At 34.2% G+C, this 26,319-nt stretch overlaps 1 protein-coding gene across 1 annotated transcript in view; it reads right to left on the bottom strand.

Moving 5' to 3' along the window:
- The window catches only part of LOC149798548 (uncharacterized), a 134,663-nt gene that overhangs the window by 41,831 nt on the left and 66,513 nt on the right, over positions 1-26,319 (bottom strand). The window contains exons 5-6 of the mRNA XM_089957353.1: positions 26,007-26,133; positions 18,144-18,324 (exon numbers count right to left, since the gene is read on the bottom strand). Coding sequence (XP_089813479.1) covers positions 18,144-18,324; positions 26,007-26,133 — 308 coding nt within the window. The remainder of the gene's footprint in view (positions 1-18,143; positions 18,325-26,006; positions 26,134-26,319) is intronic.

The raw sequence follows: 26,319 nt of genomic DNA, 5'->3' as shown, positions 1-26,319 counted from the left end.
CGCTGTGAAGCAAGAGTGACAATCTATCGAATTAGGTCAGAATTGATGCAGTGTTTGGATAGATCGTTATGTTCCTGATTAACGCATGTGAGGGAATTTTATGTACGTATAGGAAGTGATACATATATTTATGGTTGGTCGCTGTGAAGCAAGAGTGACAATCTATCGAATTAGGTCAGAATTTATGCAGTGTCTGGATAGCTAGTTATGTTACTGAGTAACATAAGTGAGGGAATTTTATGTACGTATAGGAAGTGATACATATGGAGATTATGGGGTAATTCTGTCCTTTAAGGAAACAGCTTTCTGGAAGAGACGGGACAGTCTGAAGATGGAAGTCCAGAAATAGATGATGTGTTCAGAATAAAAAGACTACGAAGTCCAGGAAGAGATCAAGCGTTCAGAATAGGAAGAAGTGATACACAGGTCATGAGAGGAAGGTGATGCAATCAGTCATGGACAATGCACTCTTTCCACCACTCCTTATTATGATGAAATAAATCCAAATTGGACACTGTTAAATTCTGTTGACATAACTTTGATTGAATTGGAGTTACCACTATTAATTGTTATTGAATAAATTTTGTTAATTTTCTTGTCTAAGGGGGCTCGTATTGCAGTATTTCTTCCCAATATTCTTGCTCAGTTCCCTGTTGATATTCTATCTGTCCACTTACACCGGGCCATAAAATCAAGGGAGGTCATCCCCTAGACAACGCCAGCCAAATCCAATTAACCACACCTCTTACTAAGAGGGTGACATTACAGGTATAAACCCCATCTTGAAATGACCATCCATTCAGGGAAAGTAGCAACAACAACAGTCAGGATCGGCACTGCGGTGGCCATAATGAACATCAGATTGGTACCATTTTCATTTAGGATCAACATGACATTATAAAGTCTTTTGGTGAAACCACACGCTAATATTACATTCTGTTCAGGAGAAGTAGCAATAAGATTTTCAAGATGGCTGCTGTGGTGGCTATACTGGACATGACATCGACACAATTTTCATATAGGACCAACCAGACATCATAACAAGTCTCTTAGTGAAACATGCATGTTGATTTGACCATCAATTCAGCAGCAGTGACAAAATTTTTAAGATGGCCACCACCGGCCACTGTGGTGGCCATAATCGATTTCCATGTGGCACCATATTCACTTAGGACCAACTAGACCATAGGATGATTCTGTAAACTTTCCTGGAAATCCTCAGAGTAGATTAGGATTAACAATAATAAACTTGTGCTTATGAACAAATGGACAACAGATGACAGACCATCGCACAAGCTCATCTGGTGTTATCACCATTAGAGTTAAAAATAAATTTGTCGTTTAAGTTTATTAAATAATTTTACCTATTAGTACTTAGCGAGATGTAATCTAGTTAGAATTATTTACAATGTGTAGTATCTGCTCTGTCAAAATATATGATTGGTATGTAACCCTTATGTGAAGTCATATGGTTAAAATATATGATGGATATGTAACCCTTATGTGAAGTCATATGTCAAAATATATGATTGGTACGTAACCCTTATGTGAAGTCATATGGTCAAAATATATGATGGGTATGTAACCTTTATGTGAAGTCATATGGTAAAAATATATGATGGGTATGTAACCCTTATGTGAAGTCATATGGTAGAAATGTGTTATGAGTATATAACCCTTATGTGAAGTCACATGGCAAAAATGTGTTATGGGTATTACATAATGTCACAAGGTCAAAATAAATGATGGGTACATAAACCATGTGAAGTCATGTGGTCAAAATAAATGATGGATACATAACCCTCAAGCTTAGCATTGCGGTTCACCACAACCAGTGAAGTAACAGACACAGAATTACTGATAGCAGGAAAGACAGTAGGTGGTGGTGCAGTGTGCCCTTGAACTTCTTAAGAGATTGAAGAGAACAAAGTTGTTATTCCAAGTCTTAAGATTATATGAAGCACATAATATGTGATAAAAATTACATACATACAGTCTGTAACTATCAATGGAAACGAGGTGTTACAATTTTAAAAGCTTTTGTTCTTAAAATTTTTGAGATTTCAACAATAAAGAAAACATCATGTGGAAAAAAGTTAAATTGTATACAATTTCCTTCCACATATAATAATGAATGATTCCTAAAATTTGTTTTTAATTGGGTTTTGTACATTTGAACAATTAAGTCCAGTCTGACATTAAATTAACACTTATATCAATTATTTATGCAAATCAGGTTGACAAATTCAACTGACGAATCCCCAAGATCTACCAAGTGAACTCCAGTTGTCAATGAATGTTAATTTACAAGTCAAACAGATCGCAGTCCATTCTTATGCCAGCAGATGTATAACTTGTTAGGTAAAAAAAAATGTTTCCTATTGCACTGGTTTTAAAATTAGAGTAGTTCAAACATTATATATATATATATATATATATATATATATATATATATATATATATATATATATATATATATATATATATATATATATAAAATGATTAGTGTATACAATGTACTAAGAACTGCAATTAATGAGCAAAACTGGTTCAAAGTAGATGCACAAATAAATTCGCGAATTTGTTTTTATTTTAATTTTTTTTAAACCTGGGAGAAGAAAGTACAAAAACAAGGATGGTCAGCCAACCAGAAACATTTTTTTTGCCATATGTAACCATGCCAATGCTAAGATTGTTTAACAATACAGCAGCATGGTTAAACAGTGGTCTGACATCTTGGACAAGTTTTCTATATCTCATTTACAACAACTTCATACTGATTACCACATATTATGCCAAAATTTCATGAAATTTTCAGCACGATCACATGCTATATTGTGGCAAAAATTTCAAAAAGAAAATCACCAAGTTTATAGAAAGCAATATATTAATTATCAGGTATGGTTATCTCCTGATATGAAGATTCGTCAATTTACCGACTTTCTGAAATGTACCATTACATAGTTGCATACAAGTTGGATCCAAATACACAGACCCAGGCCTGCCATAATATAATATGCCTGTAGATAAAGGGTCATGTAGTTTGCTAGGAATGATCAGTAAAACAATCATCCAAGATCCCGATCTGTCAGCGCATCAGGATATAAATTGTTTGGCAGTTGGATTTAACTTGTGCAAGAGTATATACGGTATATGCTGAGTTTATGCACCTGATTGCCAATAGGTAGAGCAGGTTTCCATTAATTGGCTCCTGACAACTAATATGCCAGTAGGTAGAGCAGGTTTCCATTAATTGGCTCCTGACAACTAATATGCCAATAGGTAGAGCAGGTTTCTATTAATTGGCTCCTGACAACTAATATGCCAATAGGTAGAGCAGGTTTCCATTAATTGGCTCCTGACAACTAATATGCCAATGGGTAGAGCAGGCTTCCATTGATTGCCAATGGGCAGAGCAGGTTTCCATTGAATTGGCTCCTGACAACTAATATGCCAATGGGTAGAGAAGGCTTCCATTGATTGCCAATGGGCAGAACAGGTTTCCATTGAATTGGCTCCTGACAAGTGATCATTTCTGATTGATTCTAAACATGGAATTCAGTAGTACTATTATTGCTTAGCATTTTGTCAGTTAATTAATTCTTTCAATACATGTCATTTAGATACATGCCAGCGTGTTTCTGAATTTTATATTTATTACACTGACCATCCTGAGAAAAACAAAGAACTCTTACAATCTGAATTTTTAGTTCGAATTTCATACTTTCAAATTATTTAAACACATAAAACGTAATTTGCAAGTCTTTCTGAAAGGTGATTTTTAATCAGTGATGTAAGCCAATCATGCCAGCTCAAAGCTTTTATATGAAAGTCAATCTGCTAGATGGATGGTTGGTTGGCCGTTTTTAACTGCACTTTCAATGCATTACAATGCATTACTGGCTATATCATACTGACGAAATGGGAGCTAAGCACCATTTCTGAAGACACCAAGGTGGCTGGCCTGGGCAGGTAGAACAAATATATTTTACAAAGTGATATATTTCTTTTTTGTGGTCAGTATGCATACATCTTAAGACTTGAAAGTTTATTAACTTTGTTCTAGGTATATGTGCTTGACCAAAAGAAACAAAACAAGCCTCTAACAAGAAAACTTGACATATTTAGAAAAGACTAAGAAACAGTGTTGGAAAAAAAAGATATAACTTACCGCAAGACTAATCTGATGGTTACAAAATAAAGAAAAATGAAATATAATTATAAATCATGTAGGAGTCAAATGTTCAATCATTTCATGAAGAATTCTTATGTTATTGTGAAATTTATTTTACATGGAAAGACTAGACTACAGATTACACCACTGCATTGTGTTACTAACAAAACTGTGTGATGCTATTCTGGTGAAATGGTTTAGAACAATACCTATAATATCAGGGTCTGACAAACATACACCTGGAGCCCCAGGGCTGGCAAAATATTAAACGTGGATTACTACATGCTGAATTCGGGTATCCCGTTGGATTATCTCAGGACATTGTATTCTTTCACATCTTTTATCAAATTATAATTATGAAATTATTTAATCATGGAGAATAATTAATAAAGACTCCTAACTATGGTGACAGTAATAGAATAATTCAAGAAAACATTTATTTAATAGGAATAATTAAAGAAACCATTTAGTTAATAGGAATAATTCAAGAAAACATTTAGTTCATAGGAATATTTAAAGAAAACAGATTTGGGAAATTGGAGTAATTAAAAAAAAATTGGTTAATCAATAAAATTAATATTGACAGATTTAATTAATCAGAATAATTAAAGAAAACATTTATTTAACATGAATAATTAAATTAGGTAATATGACTGATTAAAGAAAATATAATTACTTGATAGGAATAATTAAAAAAACACATCTAGGTAATGGGAATAATTAAAGAAAATGGATTTTGTTAATAGAAATAAAGCAAACAAACTTGGTTAATAGGAATAATAAAATAAAACAGGCTTTGGTAATAGAAATAACTACAGGAAAGATATTTACTTCAAAGGAACAGATAAAGCAAACAGATTTAGTTTATACAATTAAAACAAGAGATCTAGCAATATAGGAATAATTGAAGCAAACTGATCTCATTGATGCTAACATATTATTAAATAATTACAAGCAAACATATGAGTTTATAGAATAATTAAAGCAAAACAATTTTAGTTACTATGAATAAACACATTTGTAGTAAAGTGTTTTCCTTCGGCTACTGCGTTTCAGCTTGGTAACCAGGTTTCTTCCCTGGTGGCCCAGTGGCTACTATCTAACTCTGAAAATTTGTCAGACCCTGAAACCAAATTATATCAATTTAACAATTCTGAATAGTACATAAAAACATCACTTCTGAGGCTCATTACAGTAAAACCTGAGAGACTATGAAAAGCTACTAGATTCCTTTGTAAATAATGAAATATTCAGTATTTTTCATTATTTTAAAAATATATCTTAAAAATAACTGTGGCCAATAAAGACATGGTCATTACAATATGTTAGAAACAGATTGGTTGCTCTGGAACTCTTGTTTTCTAAGCGCCTACTTGCAGTGTGTTTAATTTCTGCAACCTGAAAATGTGAACATTGTTTTAATATTTATTTTCCATTTGATTATTCTGAGTGAATTATGTTACAGAATTTATGTGAATGTGAAAACAAAAAATATATAACTGATATATGTAAGGGAAACAAAGAACAAAATACTCCTTAGTTAAACAAAATTTTAAGAGTCTGTAAGTCAATAATAACGATATTTAACTTACAAAGTTGGATTTCATGAAACTACCACCCTGTATTCACAACTGAACCACTATCTTTACATACATAGATACATACATACATACATGCAGACATAAAGACACAACACACACACACACACACATGATTCAGCAGGTTTGTTTTTTTAAAAAAAGAGCTAAAAACCTGTACAACCAACTGATTAACCATAGAAAATATTGATCTCCTAATACATCATGAAAATGGAACAAAATGAAAATAAATTTGTTTTAAACATCACAGAAGTTGGCCTCTGGGTGATGGATAGATGCCTGAAATAAGCCAACCTTGTTTTTGGCATATTGATACCTGAAATAAGCAGGGCTTTCTTTTGCTGTATTAGGTTTTCTAATTAGGAAGTAAAATTCATGACATTCTTGGCTCAGAACTATTGGTGATAGGTACATCCCCATGGGCCCCACTCAGCACTATTTGCTTGCAATACCTTTAAACAGAGGAACCCATGATGGGGAAACAAAACTTGGGAGAAGAAGCAATGAAGGGCCACCAATGAGTGATAACATGGAGTGACAACAATTTAAATTACTCAAGGTCACATGAATACACAGATGCATGGCAAAATATGCTGAAATCCAACATTCCTTAGTAAAATGATACTGCACAAAACAAGTCAGGGGACAGAAAATCATGTGTCATAGGTCCTGTAAATGTTGCAGAATGCAGGAAATCATGGGCCAGAGCTACTGTAAATGTTGTGGAATGCAGGAAATTTCAACAATTCTCAATCAAGTTATCTTACAAAAACCACATTTAAATTCCAACAATTATCAAACAAGTTATCTTGCACAAACCACATTCAAATTCCAACAATCCTCAATCAAGTTATCCTGCACAAACCACATTTAAATTCCATCAATCCTCAATCAAATTTCTGTACACAAACCACATTTAAATTCCAACAATTTTCAATCAAGTTATCTTACACAAACCACATTTAAATTCCATCAATCCTCAGTTAAGTTATCTTACACAAACCACATTTAAATTCCATCAATCCTCAGTCAAGTTATCTTGCACAAACCACATTGTTCAAGGAGGTACGGACAACATATTTATAATTGGGCTTATGAGTTCATTGAACAACATCTTCCAGGACCTATTTTTTATCTGAACTTTTTATTTTATGGCACGTCAACACATGAAGGTTATATTGTGCTATTGCTAACTGAAGTGCCTTGCCCAGGAACACATCACTGCATGCAGCCAACCCTAAATGATCTGATGGCATTATTCAAACCTGCACCTTTATGGTTGCAAGTCTTACGTATCATCCACGGAACTACTGCAACTCTGAGCCAATATTTAGCTAACATGACTTAAGCTTATTCTCGGTTTGTTTAACAGAAAATTGTTTTATCTTTAAGTATCATATTTTGGCTGCAGTGGTCACTTTGGTCCTGTAGTGTCCATTCTGGAATGCAAGACTGAGATTATCACTAAATTTTAAACAAGCCCTTCAAATGGACAGATGTTCAACGGGTCACAACCCAGGAATCCAAGATAAAACCATTTTGCCCTTTACAATTCTGGTTAGTAATGAAAATGCCTCTGAAATTCCAACATACCAAATTTTGTGTCAAAACTTTTGTTATATTAAAGTTACCTTGTTCACAATATATCTTTAAGTGCAGTCAAGAAGTCATTATCAATACCTTTGACCTTGAACAAAATATGACACCTAGAAAATCAATGAACTTTTCTCAGACAATATCAAGATTTAGCCATATGCTAAATTTTATACAATCTGTTAAGTAATATTTCTTTTGGGTGGGGAGGAAAGTTATCATAGTGGCAATTTAAGATATATCCACAAACTGGGTTTAACGATACAAATTTATGTATGTTCATGTAATATGCTTATAAACCAGCAAGCTAAAAACCTAGGTCATGATCTTTGACCTTGAAACCAAAGAACGAATACTGATTATCGACTTGTTCATTGGAATGTAGTTTTATACAAAGTCTTCTTGAACTTTCCCTGTACATAATTATACAAATCACTGTGTAAATAAACTCAATTAAGTATAAACCTGAATGCAATTACTTCGGACTTGAGCAAAGGTCAATTAGGTCCGATTTTCAAACCAACTTTGCAAAAATGCAGATATTTTGGTGGACAGATTCAAAAGAAATTAAATGTAAGAGGCATTTTAATGAACATCCCATGTCAATGGCACCAAACTTTAAGATGAGCTGGGTTAACAAGATGTTTGAGATGGCTATGGAGGGAGGTCAAATGAGCACCATTTTCAATAGAAGCAGTTCTATTTGGCTTTAGAGTTTGAGGGAAAACTCCATGGTGATATAACCATCGATTTAGAAGTAGTAACCATATAAAGATTTTCAGGATGGACATAAGGCATCCATCTTGGAAGCTGTATCAGCTTCATCTTAATAATGGAACTACATACTGCAAGAAAGTAGTTTATTTTTAAAATGCTGGCACGTTCATCCGTTCTAGGGAAGTAGTTTTACAAGCTGTGCCAATTTTAGAAGTCACATTGGAGTCATTTTAAAATATAATGAAATACATATACTGAGAAATGTTTAATTGAAAACTGCATGTCACAATGACCATCTCTGAAGACAAGTCGCCATTTTATTCACGATGAGTAATACAAGTCTCTAAGCAAAACTCCAATGTTACTACATCCATCCATTCAATCGAGGTAACCACAATATTTTAAAAATGTTCTCCACAACTAGCATATTACATCAGAACATTTTTTTTAAGGATATGACATTTCTTTTTGTCAAAACCCCATCCAGCTATGGCCATCCATTTAGAAGCCATGATAAAAAAGATTTGTTGGCCATGTTTGATCAACACCACTTTTAATTGTTGTTGTGGGCTTAATGCTACTGTTCAGCACATGATAGGCTATGCATGACAGCCAGTATATAGGGTGGAGGAAGAACAAAAGAAAACTCTGATAACTACCCATCCAAGGGAAGCTACTGGCAAGCTTTCTCACATGCACACATCTGCCGAGTCTGAGATTCAAACATACACAGAGATGAGAAGACAGTCATCTGTAAAGGCAAGCACCTCAGACAACTCAGCCACCTGTGACCCCTTTTATTTAGTACCAAGTGGACACAAGTCTTTTAGTGAAAACTCCTTACAGATATGACCATTGATTCAGAAGGAATAGCAAGATTTTCAGGATGGCCATCATGGTGCCAGTACTGTATGTCCAAGTGGTACCATTTTCATCTACAACCAATTATATATAGAATGGGAAGTTTTTCAGTCAAAACCCCATGTTGATATAACCATCTAGTCAGAATACTGACTGGAACGGATTTTCAAGGATGCCAAAGTGGTCTTAGTGGATGTATGATGAGCACCATTTTCATTTAGGACCAAGCAAAAAATGTTGAAAATCTTTCAGTGAACACTGATATAAATAGGAGTAGTGATAACACGATTTACAAGACGACCACAGTGGCAACCATAATGGATATCATTTAAGATAATCAGTCATTTAGTGAAACCATTTCGATATGACCATCAATTCAAAAAGAGTAGCAGAAACAAGATTTTAAAGATGGGCAGTAGTGACCAAACTGGATGTCTAAAGGATACCATTTGATTTGGGACTATTTGAACGTCTTTTGGTGAAAACCCAATGGTGATACAATCATCCAAATAGTCATGATGAGATTTACAAGATGTCCACCATATTGTAAACTGGATTTCCACTATTTTTATTTAGCATTACATTGAAGTCTTTTAGAGAAAACCCCTATGTCACAATGACATTCACTCAGGAAACAATATGGTCAGATTTTGAAGATGGCCAAAATGTCCATCTTACTGGACAATGGAATTAATTTCATTTTGAACCATCAGGACATCAAAGTCTTTAACTGAAAATAATTCCATGGTGATAACACTACCCATTTAGGAGTAGTACTGATAATAAGACGTTCCAAGTGGTTTCCATGTCCAAAGATGGGAACGTTTCCATTCAGGAGCAACTGGACCTTGGGATGAATGTTTAAGAAAAGTTGTGTGGCAATCCTCCCAGTAGTTTAGGTGGAGTAATGACTGTCACAGCACCCTTGTACTCACGTATGCTGGATCACGGAGTCAAGGCCATAACAAACGTTTCTCAGGTCAATGACCAGTACAGCTAAAAATCATGAGCCACCCCCCCCCAATCAACTTAGTGCCCTCAAATCATGCATATCATTTGGGAAGCCATATCTTGTTTACTTCCTAAAATTATTTTTGTTTCAAAACAGAAGTTCAGACAACAAATTAAATTCCCCATTACCGTGATATTTTGTCAAATTGTTGTGCCTTTGTGGTATGATAGACAAAAACACTTACAACCTATGAATCATCCATCCAAAAGTAAGCTTTCAAAACAATGAAAATTTCCTTGCATATTTCCACAATCAAAATCCAACACAGTGAAATCTCACCGTTTACATCCAATTATACCTGTATCAGGACAGTGACATAATGAAAAAGGAAATGGTTTTAGGTTCAACCTCACCATTTTATGAAATTTACCCATACAAAGGCTTGATCGGAAAATATTACATTTATTTTCCACTAATTATTCTCAGCCAATCAGCAACCGTCATTCTTTTATACAGGGAATTTAATATTTTAGCACATATAGGCTGGTTCACCAGCTCATAAAATAGTTATATATGGCCATTTCCTCATAAATTTTCATTTCTGTAACAGACCTTACTAATAATTAAAAAATCTGATTCTGGTTTTGATTCCAACTCAATCAATGTCACCAAAACATCTCAGTGGTGATTTATGCTGGACTACATGTCAGCCTAGAAGCCTAGTCATGGTTCTATGGAGTGAAGAGCTGGTTATGACTAAACCTAGATACCCGTCATTTGCAAGTTATCGTTCCCAAGTTGATGCTAATACCCACCTATAGAATGGTTACCTAGAGCCAATAATGTTCAGTGCCTTGCTAAAGGGTGCACAACAAGGACTACATGAGACTTGGATATCAGCTCATCTGAAGAGTGCACAACAAGGACTACATGAGACCTGGATACCAGCTCATGTGAAGAGTGCACAACAAGGACTACATGAGACTTGGATACCAGCTCATCTGAAGAGTGCACAACAAGGACTACATGAGACTTGGATACCAGCTCATCTGAAGAGTGCACAACAAGGACTACATGAGACCTGGATACCAGCTCATGTGAAGTGTGCACAACAAGGACTACATGAGACCTGGATACCAGCTCATGTGAAGAGTGCACAACAAGGACTACATGAGACTTGGATACCAGCTCATCTGAAGAGTGCACAACAAGGACTGCATGAGACTTGGATACCAGCTCATCTGAAGAGTGCACAACAGGGACTGCATGAGACTTGGATACCAGCTCATGTGAAGAGTGCACAAGGACTACATGAGACTTGGATACCAGCTCATGTGAAGAGTACACAACAAGGACTGCATGAGACTTGGATACCAGCTCATGTGAAGAGTGCACAACAAGGACTACATGAGACTTGGATACCAGCTCATGTGAAGAGTGCACAACAAGGACTACATGAGACTTGGATACCAGCTCATGTGAAGCGTGCACAACAAGGACTACATGAGACTTGGATACCAGCTCATGTGAAGAGTGCACAACAAGGACTGCATGAGACTTGGATACAAGCTCATGTGACAAGTGTTCAGATCATTCAGCCATGCTTCTTTTCATATTCAAGCAGACAAAAAAAAAAATTCACTGAAACCTTCTTTCAGATATAACCTAGGGGTCACATCAGGAAAAGTGGAATTTTCTTTTAAACAAAATTCTTTTCAAAGATGGATAAAAGCTAAGATACCATGAACATATCCACAATGTGCTCAGAACTTAATATAAAACTTTTACAACACCTATGCATGATTTACCTTGCAAGAGGTATTGGGAGGTTTGCTTCTCCAACAGTGACTGAAAGCTCGTAGGACCAAGTTACAACAACCTGAGAGAGAAATATTCCACAGAGATTGGCTCCAACTCCAGGGCACATTATAAGAAGTTATCCAGTCCCTTCTCAAGGGCTGGCTCACAACCAACGAAGAGGTTAGCTCCCTTGAGCTTCGAAAAACACCATGAACCACAGATGGCGCCCTTGTACTTGACTGCAGGATTTCAGAATGAAAAATCAATTGAGTATTTATACCTTCATGAACAGAGAGAATGCAAAAGAACAGGTCATTTCCAATGAAAAGCAAAAACAACCATCCATTCAAGCGTCATTCAGGTTTCCAATGCAGTAACATAGCTTCTTGTATACATTTTATCCATCTGACAACACATATGCTGGTGAAAAGTGTTGAAGCCAGCTGGACAGATGGATAAAAGGACAGAGACTGACATAAGGAAAGCATCAACAATCCCCAGGTCAGAATTATTTTGTAATCTGGTGAAAAAAGTGGAAAGAACCAATTTCACCAAAAATTAACTGCTACAAATTTCCATGAGAAAAGGATGTCTTTTAAAATAAATTTACTTGTAAATTTACAAATCCTTTGAATTTTCTCAGATAGCAGGATCACAATTGAACTTTTGTGTAGTAAACTTTTTATTGTTAACTTATTAATCTTCCCAGATGTCAATCTGCAAATAAATTATAAATTGAATTTAGGCCGACATGAATACACTGGAAACCAAAAGAAGACTACTGCCAAACAAAAATTCCAGCTTAAACAGACAGGTATCTTAATCAAACTGAAGAAATGAATTCATTAAAGACGGTAACAACACAAAAGTGCAACAGCTTTGCCAAGTCAATACCCATCAGTCTACTATTGCTAATAGCTGCTGTAATCAACATCAGCCAATAAAATGTTCAACAATTTGATAGTACTTTCCGTTCATCTCTGAATCAAGTAAAGATAAAATAAAATCATCACTGTAAGCAGAAACAGGAAAGAAACACACTCACATACACCTGATCTTAAATTGTGTCCTTGAATTAGCACACAGTTACCTCCCTTGAATCAAAGCAAGACTGAAAGCCACAGAAAAGATAATTTGTGCAAAATGAAGAATTCAAGTGCTGAAAGCATTTCATTCCAACAACATGAAAAGAGCCAAAAATTCAGCACACATTCTGTGTAGTGGATAAAAGCTCAGCTTCAAGCAACAATTACTGACTATTTCATCATAACAAAATGAATAGAACTAATATTTCAGCACCCATTTTGTGGTAGATGAGATAAAAGCTACCAGCAAGAATTGGAGATACAAGGAAAACTTCTCAATACCGTTTGTTTATGGACAATGTAGAAATCATATCACATGGAACAAAATATTATGTAAGTCGTGATACTGGTCTACAATACTGAATATTAATCTGAAATTATTTCTGTCTCTCTTGTATTTATTACTTATGATTTTCAATAGAAAGAGTACAAAGCTTAAAGTGTTCGTGAAAAATCAATTGTTTAGCTGACATCTGCTGACAATGGACTTCAATAAAATACTGCTAAGATTCATTAATTTTTGTTCCTATCCTTAAATTTCTAAGAATCATTAATTTTTGTTCCCATCTTTTAATTTCTAAGATTCATTAATTTTTGTTCCCATTCTTAAATTTCTAAGAATCATTAATTTTTGTTCCCATCTTTTAATTTCTAAGATTCATTAATTTTTGCTCCCATCCTTAAATTTCTAAGATTCATTAAGTTTTGTTCCCATCCTTAAATTAAGTGATAAATGATATTTCTGCTGTATGTTAAGTTTCTGTCTGAGCAGAACCGATTGCCTATTAAACTTGTAATACCAATGGACTGTGCATGGAAGAAACAACAGTCAAAAGGAATGTATTCTGAATCAGCATTTTGGATGTCATTGTAATTTATTTTCTAACAGATGAAGTGTATGTTGAGGAGGACTCAAATCAACTGAGACAATCTAAACACACTTTCCATCTTGAACCACATGTATGAAAATTCTATACATGACAATTTTTGGCAGCTATATGTATGCAAATTTTCCATACTTATGTAAGATGGGGAATGGATACATTTCACTAAACTTTTAAAAATGAAAAACATCAAATTTTTGTTTGTAAAACAAGCATTCATCTACTGCAGACAGAATTTTAAAAAAAATGACCTGAAAAACATCACATTTTAAAAATGAAGAATTTTTTTAAATGACATGAAAAATCTATTCAAACCATCTATATATGCATGCAAATATGCCTACTAAATCTCACAGGTCTATGCCGAGTCTTTTTTTTTTGCTCCATTCATACATGCGAAACCCAGAGAGGTATAACCATAATTTCTGCTAATATAAGTGGCAAAAAAACATAATCTGTGAAAAAACTAATATTAATGCATCTACACTGAGGCTATGACATGATATCTAATATATCCATGATTACAGTAAACTGTATGAAAAATGTACATTTATTTTTACTACTAAACCTGGATCTGCAGGTCAAAATATTTGGCAAAAATAGGCAAAATCCATAGGGTTCTAAACAGAATAAAAACAAAAAAAACCTGAAAAATTACTTATAATATATTCAACACTAACTTTAACTTTTCTACATGTCTAACTTTTGAAAAATGATCGTGAAGACCACAAATTTTGCAAGGAACTCAATCCAAGTGCTGTACTGCATCACTCTAATATTTTTCTTTGCCAATTTGTACAGTGGTGTTGATTTATCCTTTTTCTGACTGCCATGTTTTGAAGTTTAAAAAGCCCCTATGATCTAAGAATTTTCATCCAAAGTCAAACCATAAAAGCCCATTTTGCTTAACATCTGGAGCTATTTTCTTTAAAAGTACAGACTGGTCTGCTAACTAACTTGATTATCAATACAATGAATCTTTGAGGCAAAGTTTTAAATTAAAGAATCCAGTCTGTTTTCTTGGAAATGGTCACCTACAGTTGCTATAAACAGAAATTAGGAAAGGATATGTAGGTCTATGATGGACAAATTAGCTTTTACACTAATCTGATGCAGCAGTCTTTCTTTTGTTTTAGAATAGTCTCTTATATTTATGGTTTGTGGAATTAAAGAGATGATAATATAAATGACAAAAACCTTTTATTCCTTTATTTTTCTTTTATCTTGTAATGTACCAGAAAAGTGTAATCCACATACAGGCAATTATCAGATGTAACTTGGTGATAAAAAGTATAAAGGTTGGCATGTATGGCTAACATGGTTTTGATATTAAAAAAAAGTTAAAGTCTAAACTGTTCAATAATTTAGTTTTGAAAACAATGCAAAAGTATCTTTAATGGCACATAAACCAAAACTGCCTGTTTCATATGTCTATGTTCACTAGTTTTTGTGAGACATGTTTACAAGGTTTCCCCACAAAGAGTGTCTTTCCAAAAAGTAAACAAATGTATTAAAATATGGATTAATAGCGCTAATTAATTATTCAACATACACAAAGATTCTAACCAGATTTTAGATCATCTACAACAGATAGTTTTTGTACAATGAAGCTAACACATTTCCCAAAAGTCAGATGGACACACAGATTGAGAAATCCAAATCAAGATGCCCCACTGGAAGCAGCAGGTGTATCAAAACATTATTTTTAGTCAACATGTATTCAAATTTCATGTGGTGACTTAGATACTTCAAGCTAGAAATAGACACAAATTAAACTACCCAAACCTTACAAGAGAAGAAAAATCTATCAACTTTTACACAACAGATACTGATGAGAGAATAAACATCGGAAAAGATCGCTGTAGTAAAAATTAGAATATCAGATGACTAATGTTCCTGGCATCTTTGCAATATTTTATTTCATTCGACAACGGTTCTCACCACAGCCATGATTTTATTGCTTTCCCTTTCATTCCATAGGGAGCAAAATTAAATCAAGTTGTTGTGATAATGGTTAAATCAGGTAAAAACAAAAGACCATAAGTGGGCCTCAGGTTGCTCACTTAACTGATGTCTGCCTAACAGTCAAATGAATGAGCAGTTGTCCTGAAAATACTTATCAGAAGGATGTGTTCTGAAGATATTTCTTCCTAAGCTAGTGATTGCATGTATTATGAAATCAGCGGTTTAATGTTTTCTCTATATTTTGTATATAAATTGATATTACATGGCACAGATCATCATTTGTCCAATACTGCACGGCCTTCATAGGAGGCTTCTTTCCTACAAAGTTGGTAAAACTGTCTTAAAATGTTCTTCAGCACTTTTTGAGATAAAGTTACAGCAATGTTTTTATCCAATTTTATGGAGATTTAGCATCATTTGGATACATTCTGAAAGCCTTTGAGGTAGGACGCTGGTAAAATATTTGTGTGCAGTTTATGAGAATAAGTTGTTTTGTTATAGTAACACTGGCATGCCTGATGATGGATGGGCAGCAATTGCCCTTTATGCTCTGGTGCTTTCTGTACACTTTGGTCAAATTCACCTGAGCAGTTTTCAAGTTTTTCTAAATTTAGTATCAACTACCACAATTTTATGATGGAATGGCATCAATTGTACAAACTTTAAAAACCATTATGTGAGAGAGCTTTTAGTCAAATTTTGGAAAATTCTGTTCAGCACATTTTGCAAAGAAGTCATTTAAATACTTTTCTATTTTTTGTAACAGCAGCCAAATCCTGATAGGGGTGGATCTACATCATTTGTACAAATCCTGAAGCCTCTCTTTAGCTGATGCTTTCTTTTCTTTCTGGCAAAAACCGCCAAACAATTTTTGAGAAAAAGTCTATTAAAGTTTTACTATTTTCTATGGTGGCCAGATCAGCATCCTTTGTTCAAATTCATGTGAAAATAACTGATATCTTCCTAATTATACAAGTAGTTAATTTCAAATTTATTTTGTGTCAGTTGTATCACAAGTTCAGACAACATATATACAGTCTCAAATGAGCTAAATGTTGGCATGATTGGTGGTCTTGAAGAGAACCAGGTGGTCTTGAGAACCACCAGCTCCAAAACAAAAAACCAGCTTCAGATGGAAAACCACTAGAATTTGCAGATCCTGGAACCAAGGATTGAACCTTGGATCAGAGAGGTGCAAAACCTCCATGTTACTGCTGACATCCAAACAACTCAATTGAACTTGATGCTCTTTTATCATTTATAAGAGCTAAAATTCCTGACAATAATTATTTTTCAATAGCTAATGCTAGTGAAGCTCATGTTTTTTGATATGCTAATTAAGGTGAATATTAATAAATCCTCTGGACTGGATAGTATTGGTCCACGAATTCTTAAAATTGCTGCACCAGTAATAACAAAGCCATTAACGCATATCATAAACTTTAGTAAAATGAGCGGTAATTTTGCAGAAACACTGAAATGTGCAACGGTTATAAATATCTTTAAGAAAGGAGAAAAGGAGGATCCAGGGAATTGCAGACCAATATCAATTCTACCTGTATTGTCAAAATTATTTGAAAAGCATGTAGCCATTCAGGTCTATAATTTTTTTTAAAACATACTCTATATTTCATAAAGCGCAATCAGGATTTAGAAGGTACCAATTGTGCCTAACAGAACTTAACCAAATTAATTGATCTTTGGCTGAAGGAAATGGATAATGGACATATGACTGGGATTGTTTTCCTTGACTTCCAGAAAGCCTTTGATCTTGTTGATCATGAAATTCTGCTGCAAAAGTTAAACTGTTACATGTTCGACAATTCATCTTTAAACTGGTTTAGATCATACCTAAGCCAAAGGTCTCAACAAGTAAGCATTGGCAATATTAGCTCTCAAACTCGCAAAATTCATTCAGGGGACCCTCAAGGCTCAGTTTTAGGCCCTCTCCTCTTCCTTATCTGTATCAATGATCTACCATTAAATAATGAATCCACAAATACAGACAGACATAAGACAATATATAACAGGATAGATTTTCACAAGGCAGTTCTTTTATATAAATGTCTACATGGAACTGCACCAGAGTATCTTCAGGACTTATGCAGGCCACTTTCAACACTATACCAGTTGAGATCAATATCACATGGAAACCTAGCACCAAAACCAAGAACAGAGCAATTTAAAAAGAGCTTCCAGTACTCTGGTACAGTTCTGTGAAACAAGCTTCCACTACATGTAAAATCTACTGAAAATTGAAGAGTTTTTAAGAAGAGATATCATCAGCATTTATGTGTTTCTAAAAGATAATGGAATTTAGTATTTTAATACTAAACACATTAAATTAAACAGTAAGTATTGCTATCTTCATGTAATGTGCATTGTTATATTCTCCTTAAGAGGGCCTCATGGGAGAACAGTCCTTAACTAATGAGTCACCCTCTATTAATAAAGCATTATTATTATTATTATATCAACTATTATTTAACTCCCATTACCTGGGTGGATACTTACAAGGGAGGAATCCAAGAAAGGTTGGACAGATTCCATGAAGATGTCCCACCAAATTTGCAAAAAGTCATTGTCATGACCAGTCCCTGGAAGGGCTGTCACTTTACCTATTGCCGTGTTGTACGTGTGGTGCCATGGCTTTGTGGCACCAATGAAATGGACTATTTTCACATTCTGTCTAAATCTGTAAAGGAAATATAAATACAACTACATAGACATCTGAAGACAACAAAGATAATTTGTTTTCCATATGGTCACTTACAAAAAGAAACCTGTTGAGGTCACTGTGGCCTATTTATCAAGAATTCAAGTTATTTATATTATCTAGTACTTGCTTCCTGAAATTGTTTTTGAGATCAAAGGCTAATATGACCCCAATAGTAACTTTCAGGTCAGAAAGCAAGGCACGATCCCAATGTACGTATTTAAGCTAACCATCTTTCCATTCCAAGACCATAAAAAAAAACTCTTTAAAGAAAAGTTTTCAATATTCAGGGTCACATTTCGAAACAGAATCCCAACGGAAATTTAGAGAAAGTGCAAATATAAATACATTTAATTATAATCTATTTCAATGATTGAATAATGGAACCCATCTGATTTGACAAATACACTACAACTTAAATTATAAAAGTCTCAAATCTTCCACTTTGTTTCCACACTATTTCTATACTGTATATACCAAACTGAAACATGTTTAAAAGAAATAAAACTTCAGTTTGTTTATTATGTGCATATATAAATTTAGATTATTATTAATGGCTTGTATTTCTCTTCTGTGTGAACTTGTTTATTGTGTTTTATATTTTTATTGCTATAAAAAAGATTGAGATGTACATGCCATTCTTTATTGTGTGTGCAACTACTGTACTATGTAATAGAGGGCCACAAGGATGATTAGTGTGTGCAACTACTGTACTATGTTGTTGTTGCTGTTGTAGGGTTTAATGCCATTTTTCAGCACACGATAGGCTATATATGGCGGCCAGTATTAATGGTGGAGGAAGAACCCAGGAAAACCCCGGAAAGAACCACCAACCCTCAAGAAGCTACTGGCAAGCTTTCTCACATACCCACATTGGCTGAATCCAAGACTCGAACCTACGCAGACAGAGGTGAGATGGCTGTACTATGTAATAGTGGGCCACAAGGATGACTATTGTGCAACTACTGTACTATGTAATAGACGGCCACAAGGATGATTAGTGTGTGCAACTACTGTACTATGTAATAGAGGGCAATAAGGATGGTTAGTGTGTGCAACTACTGTACTATGTAATAGAGTGCCACAAGGATGATTAGTATGCAACTACTGTACTATGTAATAGAGGACCACAAGGTTGATAGTGTGTGCAACTACTGTACTATGTAATAAAGGGCCATAAGGATGGTTAGTGTGTGCAACTACTGTACTATGTAATAGAGGGCCATAAGGATGGTTAGTGTGTGCAACTACTGTACTATGTAATAGACGGCCACAAGGATGATTAGTGTGTGCAACTACTGTACTATGTAACAGAGGGCCACAAGGTTGATAGTGTGTACAACTACTGTACTATGTAATAGAGGGCAATAAGGATGGTTAGTGTGTGCAACTACTGTACTATGTAGAAGAGGGCCATAAGGATGATTAGTGTGTGCAACTACTGTACTGTGTAATAGAGGGCCACAAGGTTGACAGTGTGTGCAACTACTGTACTATGTAATAGAGGGCCATAAGGATGGTTAGTGTGTGCAACTACTGTACTATGTAACAGAGGGCCATAAGGATGGTTAGTGTGTGCAACTACTGTACTATGTAATAGATGGCCACAAGGATGATTAGTGTGTGCAACTACTATGTAATAGAGGGCCATAAGGATGATCAGTTCCATGCAACTAATTAGTCACCCTCTTTATTATTGTTACTATAACTACTAGTAGTAATAGTATTCATGAAATGATGCAACGTCTCGTACAATGTAATATACAATTCAGCATGAGCTAAAATTTATAAAATGATATCTAATGACTATCCATAAAAAAATCCTATAGAAATCATTTCCTATAACCCAGTGGTTCTCAAACTTGTTTTACACAGACCATCTGAACATAATTTAACTTCAAAAATGGACAAACTATAGGGACCACAATTTAACTTCAAAAATGGTCAAATTATAGGGGCCACAATTTAACTTCAATAATGGTCAAATTATAGGGACCACAATTTAACTTAAATAATGGCCAAATTATAGGGACCATAATTTAACTTCAATAATGGTCAAATTATAGGGACCATAATTTAACTTCAATAATGGTCAAATTATAGGGACCACAATTTAACTTCAATAATGGTCAAATTATAGGGACGACAATTTAACTTAAATAATGGTCAAATTATAGGGACCATAATTTAACTTCAATGACGGTCAAATTATAGGTAAATAATTTCACTCCAATAATTGTCAAAACATTGGTACCATGATTTTACTTCAATAATGGTCAATTTACTAGTAATCATAGAATGACAACCACACAAGAATGGCCATATTATCAAAGATGCTTACAGGAATTTTCTTAAGAGATGGAGTTCTGCTACACCTACCTCCCTAGGGGGAATGGGGGGGGGGGGAAAGAAATGTCGAAAGGGAGCTGATAGGTGATAACTGTTATAAGGTATATGCATACCTAATTTAAGACAAGCATTTATTGACTTTATATTGTAAAATTTAACAAATAATTTATTTCCCTAGAATATCAAGTAAAAAATGAGAAAAAAGAACTTAACAGTTTTACAAATCAAATCCAAAAATAATTCAAGATTTAAATAACAGAAGTCCTAGTAATAAAAAGTCCTGAATGAAACTGAGTTCGAATCCTGATGAAATCCAAATGGAAGACGATGACGTCTGTTGTAACCTGCAAAGTGCTGCAGTGTCAACAGTCTCTATTTGAATCACAGAAAATATTCCAGTTTTTGAATTCTGTATAAATTTCGACAAATACCCTTGTCCAAGAATTAATTTAGAGCACTAGTATTTCCAGGGAAAAGAATGACTTGAATTAAAAATAATTAGCTCAAACTGCACACAACATAAACGACTTAGGTCACAAGTGTTAAGGCACAACTGACAATTCTTTCTCAATACATCAGTAATAAGTCTAACTAAGATGCAAAACAGATTCCCAGAAGGGGGTCAACCTTTTAGACATGGAAGTTTGTTACATGATAAATATCACGTCCAGGTATGGCCGTGACTTAACTTAATAATTCTTACTCTGCGAAAGAAAAGAAAATAAATTAAAAAACTGTTGTTTACTAAAACTGTCACTGGTTCTGAATCAAGGTCAGTAACTAGATACAATGTTTCTATTATTAGGTGTTTACCAATGAAAATTACAAAAGGTAGGTCAAACAGAAATGAACTTAATTCTAAACAAAAAATCAAGTCCAATACACAATATTACATTACAATAGCATGTAATGGAATAAAATTTAAAAAAATTAAAACATCAGACAAACAATTAAATTAAATCAAATATACATAACAATATAAAGTATCTACACACCCAATGTAGTTTACTGAGCTGGTAAATACTCTGCTTCTTATCATTCCACTTCTCCAAAAACCTCTGAAACTGGGAAATTGTGACCCACTTGTATCTGAATAACCATGTTTTATTCACAATTTCTGCTATCAAGAGCAGTGTGAATTGTTTTGTTAACTAAATTCCCTCACAATCTTCTTTTTGTAATGAGAGAACCATTTGTTGCAAGGCTGTATTCAGCCAAGGTTACAGCCTTTAAAGAGCACATGCTAACCGAAGCAACCATTTTCAATAGTAAATGAATTATCTTTCTTATATTCTTGACAGAAACACAAAACATACCTTCTTTTGGGTTTTTTCTTTAACCAGTTGTAGGTACTCAACCACTTATCTTAGAATTTGTTTCCTTTTTTTCTTTTTTTCTCAGCCTCCAATTTCCCTTCCATGTACTGTGAATGAAGTGCCAACTATTTCATTTCACTGGTTTATGCGACATCTTCAGTTCACAGCAGAACAAGGGAGCTTTCCACTTGTTCTATAGTATTGACCATAACAGTCTACCTTACTATTAAGAAATCCATTATCTACCATTTTGACATTCATAAAACTCGCTGCTTGATAAGCTCTGTAAAGTTCTTTTATGGCTGATCATCTGAATGGATTGTTTCTCTAATCCTTGGATAGTTTCTAGAAAAACCATTGCAGACCTCCATCACACAGATGCTTGTACTGAAACGCTAAATATACCTCGATATACCCTGATTGAGATCACTGTCAAAATGGATGACCAAGACTTAATTTGTCAAATCTTTCTTTATAATTTGTGTGCTAAAAAAAATACATCATGTACTATGTATAATAAATTGTGGGAACCAATAATAATTTTCATTAACCTTCTCCCATTGGTTAAGAGACACTGTCACAAGTGACCTTTGTTGTGAGAATCAAGTGATCCTGTGGCCTGGCAGCATTTCTAAATTATAGGTAGCATAATTTAATTTTAATACTGGTCAAATTATAGGTACTATAATTTCACTCCAATAACGGTCAAATTATATGTACTATAATTTCACTCCAATAATGGTCAAGCTAATCAAATATGATTAGCCTTTCTCAGTAATAGCCCCCTTCCACACCAAAACACAAAACCCATTGCTACACAAAAGGATAGATCAAAATCTCAAGATCACATAAGTATGACAGGCTTTAAAGGCGGTACTTTCATAAATATAATTTTGCCATCCCTGTATTTTACACATACTGAAGGATTCCTTGATTTCCATTTATTTAAACCTTATGACCTGCTGCAAACATGAGACCCAAGTGAACCTGAGATTGCTCACATGACTGATACTGCCCAACAACCAAAATGCAAAAGCAATTTTGCAAATAAATCCAAGTCAGTATGAATCTTTCTGTTGAAATTTCATCAATTCTTTTGATTACACTTTATGAAAATAAGTTTCATGATTTCTCAAGATTTTTATTTTCATCCATCTGTGATCAAGCGCTGGCACTATTTGTCCAATATTGAAAAGCCCCTATTTTATGGAACTTTGTGTCAAAACTGATCAAATCTGTTCAGTGGAATTTCTTGCAAAGTTGTGCAAATTTTTATTTACATTCTGTAGCAGCAGCTCTATTTGATGAATAAACAGAATCATTCTGTACAAATCTGAAAGGTGTTCATGCTATGACACTCAAATTTGGTAAAGTTCTATTAAATAATTATTACAAGTTACAAGTGTTTCTACGTTTAGTAAAAACAGTGATACTGGATGGCAAATTGCTAGTATTTACAGATTCAATGCCTTTCAAGCCAAAATGAATCTACAAAATTTGGTATAATTCTGTTCAGGTATTTAGTTTAAACTGTTATCTTATGGAGACTGATACACTGTTTGAAAGTCTCTCCAACTCCGAAATACCTTTTGCTCTTGTACAGAGTTACCCAGTCTGCATAAGGCAGGGGCATCCAACCCTTTTTGGCTCTAGGCCAAAACGGATAAAACATAAAATACTTAAGGTCACAGGCCACATGAACAGTTCCTTTTCACTAATTATGCATATGAATTAAAATTAATTTTTTAAAGGACTGCTTGCATGGCTGCATGCCGCATAATGCGAAGGACTGGGCCACCTGTGGACAGTGGATTCAATATGCCTGGTGTAAAGGGAACTATAAAATAACAAAATTACTCAAAATCTCATTTATAAAAATGAGACAAAGTTTACTTGCAGTAAAAACAAACATGATAATATTCAGTGACATTAACCCATCCTAACCTCAAAGAAAACGTGAACAGAACTGACAGGAAATAAATCCCCTATTATAATGCTATGGGCACAATGTAGAGTTGCCATCACTGGAAACGGAAAGGCCCAGACATGAATGGGATGTTGTCCAAGAGAAGTAATTCAAAAATTCTACATTACTGACATAACTTTACTAAACCTCTATGGACAATTTATGGCTGGTTGTAAATTGCTAGTGATCCCCCAAGATCTCCGATAGTTTCTTTTACTTTATTGTTTTCTTTCAAAGGACAGATTTTTGATTATAAATGTCAAGCATTTCTCCTTTTCCATTATTTGACAAGAGACCGGAGTTGCAACTATATTATTTTATGTCCAATCTCTTCCTAAGTTCATGTAGGAAGCAAGAGCTGTTGTATCCATGACATCACAATTAAACAATCACATCATTTCATGCTGCACAGAAGGCATAAATATTAGATAAGCAGTCATCCTTAATACAAAACTTGAACACAAACACTAAAGTTGAGTGCACAATGATTGTCAAAGACCATGTAAGTATTCAGGGAGTATTTGTCTATGGAAACTGAACTTCTCCATATGTTAACTGCAAAAATAGGTACAAAATTACAAGAAAAAGCATGCTGTTAATTAGTGCACTACAGTAGCAATCAGGTACAGCTGCATCTGGAAACTACCCATGTTACGTGTCATTTGAAACGCCCAAATTTATTCCATGCTGTTTATTTAAAAGTTTAATGTTTTTTCTAATTTTATTGTGGTATAAACTGTCAGTTGCCGAACCACACAGCAAATAATGCCCAAAGGGTGTTATGTAAGCTGTGCAAGTCAGCAACTGACAGTTTGTACCACGATCAACTCAGAAAAACATTTAACTCTTATAAATGCAATTATTTATAATTTCATTTATTTTTTATTGTTATTTTGTTTTTAAGATATTTCCCATCAGTTTTAGAGCCTGCTTAAGTGTATAAATTCTTGTTGAGGCATCTGCTATGTAGCTATTTATAGAACAGGGAATTCTCCATCTGATAATAGCTACATCAATATCAAACAAAAAATTCTACCAATGGTAGGCGATCTAATGTTTTGAACATTCCACAGCATGGTCTTAATCTTTTATCTAAATTGGCACATGTTCTCAGAGTAGAAGTTCAATATTGAAAGCAAATGAAGTGTTGTTTTGTTTGACATACAAATGACTCTTGGATCTCCCACCAACCCACTTCGTAACTATCAAGATCTGCGTCTTACATTGCAAAACAATGAATCCAATTGTTATAATGTTAGTCTTTGAACCCTCACCCTCATCTCAATCCTTATATCCATTCACCTATAGTTTTAAATTCATTTGTAACAAGTTGCAGTTAAAGTGCTGTAGCCCCAATGTTCTTGGTAGTTTTGAGTTTCCCAACTTTTCTTTTTCAAATCTAGTCAAATAAAGAAGTATTTATATTCAGAAAAACAGCAAAGATGTGTTATTGGATTCTGTCAAATCAATTTATTCAATTTTCTAAATAAAATATAAACCTACCATTTTTATTTCATTTTAAAGGCATGCAGGGTCTATGCCTTCCAGTTCAGTGTTTACATTAGTTACTTTGCACATGACTCTATTTAAAGAAGTTAGTATAAAGTAGTTCTCTATACAGTTTATACAGAAATAAATGCAACTGGGAATGATCACATGATTATGTTCTGACCAATGGAAATCTTCCCGTCATTTATCAACTGATGCAAATGCAATTATTTATTCATTAATTTTGGAAAATAATTTTTTTTAAAAATTTAATTTAAAAAGTGATGTTGCATTCACTTTTATTCCTTTAGATAAATTCAAGGTGTTGGAGAAAACGTTCGGTAGTTTTTCAACAAATTTCAAGACTTCTCAAGAATAATACCAAATCCTTACAAAATCATAAGTTTTCAAGGCAATCTCTCAAATTCAAGGATTTTTCACAGTTGTACAAACCATGCATCAGTACATGCACATGAATAAAAAAAACAATTTGACTGACAGAAGATATTTCAATGTATTTCATGCGAGAAATTTGAACTTACTGCTTGAATGCTGGAAGATAACTATAGAATGCTTGTGACACTACATTAAAGACAAATGGAAGATGTTTAGCAATGTCTTTGGTTGACCAGTCTCTGAAGTACATGTTCAACAGGCCCTGATCACCACCTGCAATGAGTTCAACATGTATCTGTGAATACAACTAAAAATATACTTAAAAAGCAGCATTTTGACTTCTACAAAGCATTGTAGTCAAAAGTTATTTTCAAAGACAGAAGTTTCATAAACATTACCTGAAATAATTCCAAGTCAACCAATAATACAAGCTGCCCAAAATCTACACATGAAAGGGGT

This window comes from Sinohyriopsis cumingii, chromosome 5, assembly GCF_028554795.1.
Source record: "Sinohyriopsis cumingii isolate HCF-2022 chromosome 5, ASM2855479v2, whole genome shotgun sequence".
In the NCBI taxonomy this organism is placed as follows: Eukaryota; Metazoa; Mollusca; class Bivalvia; order Unionida; family Unionidae; genus Sinohyriopsis; species Sinohyriopsis cumingii.
The sequence above is the reverse complement of the archived record's forward strand: the minus strand, read 5'-3'. Positions and strand labels throughout refer to the sequence as shown.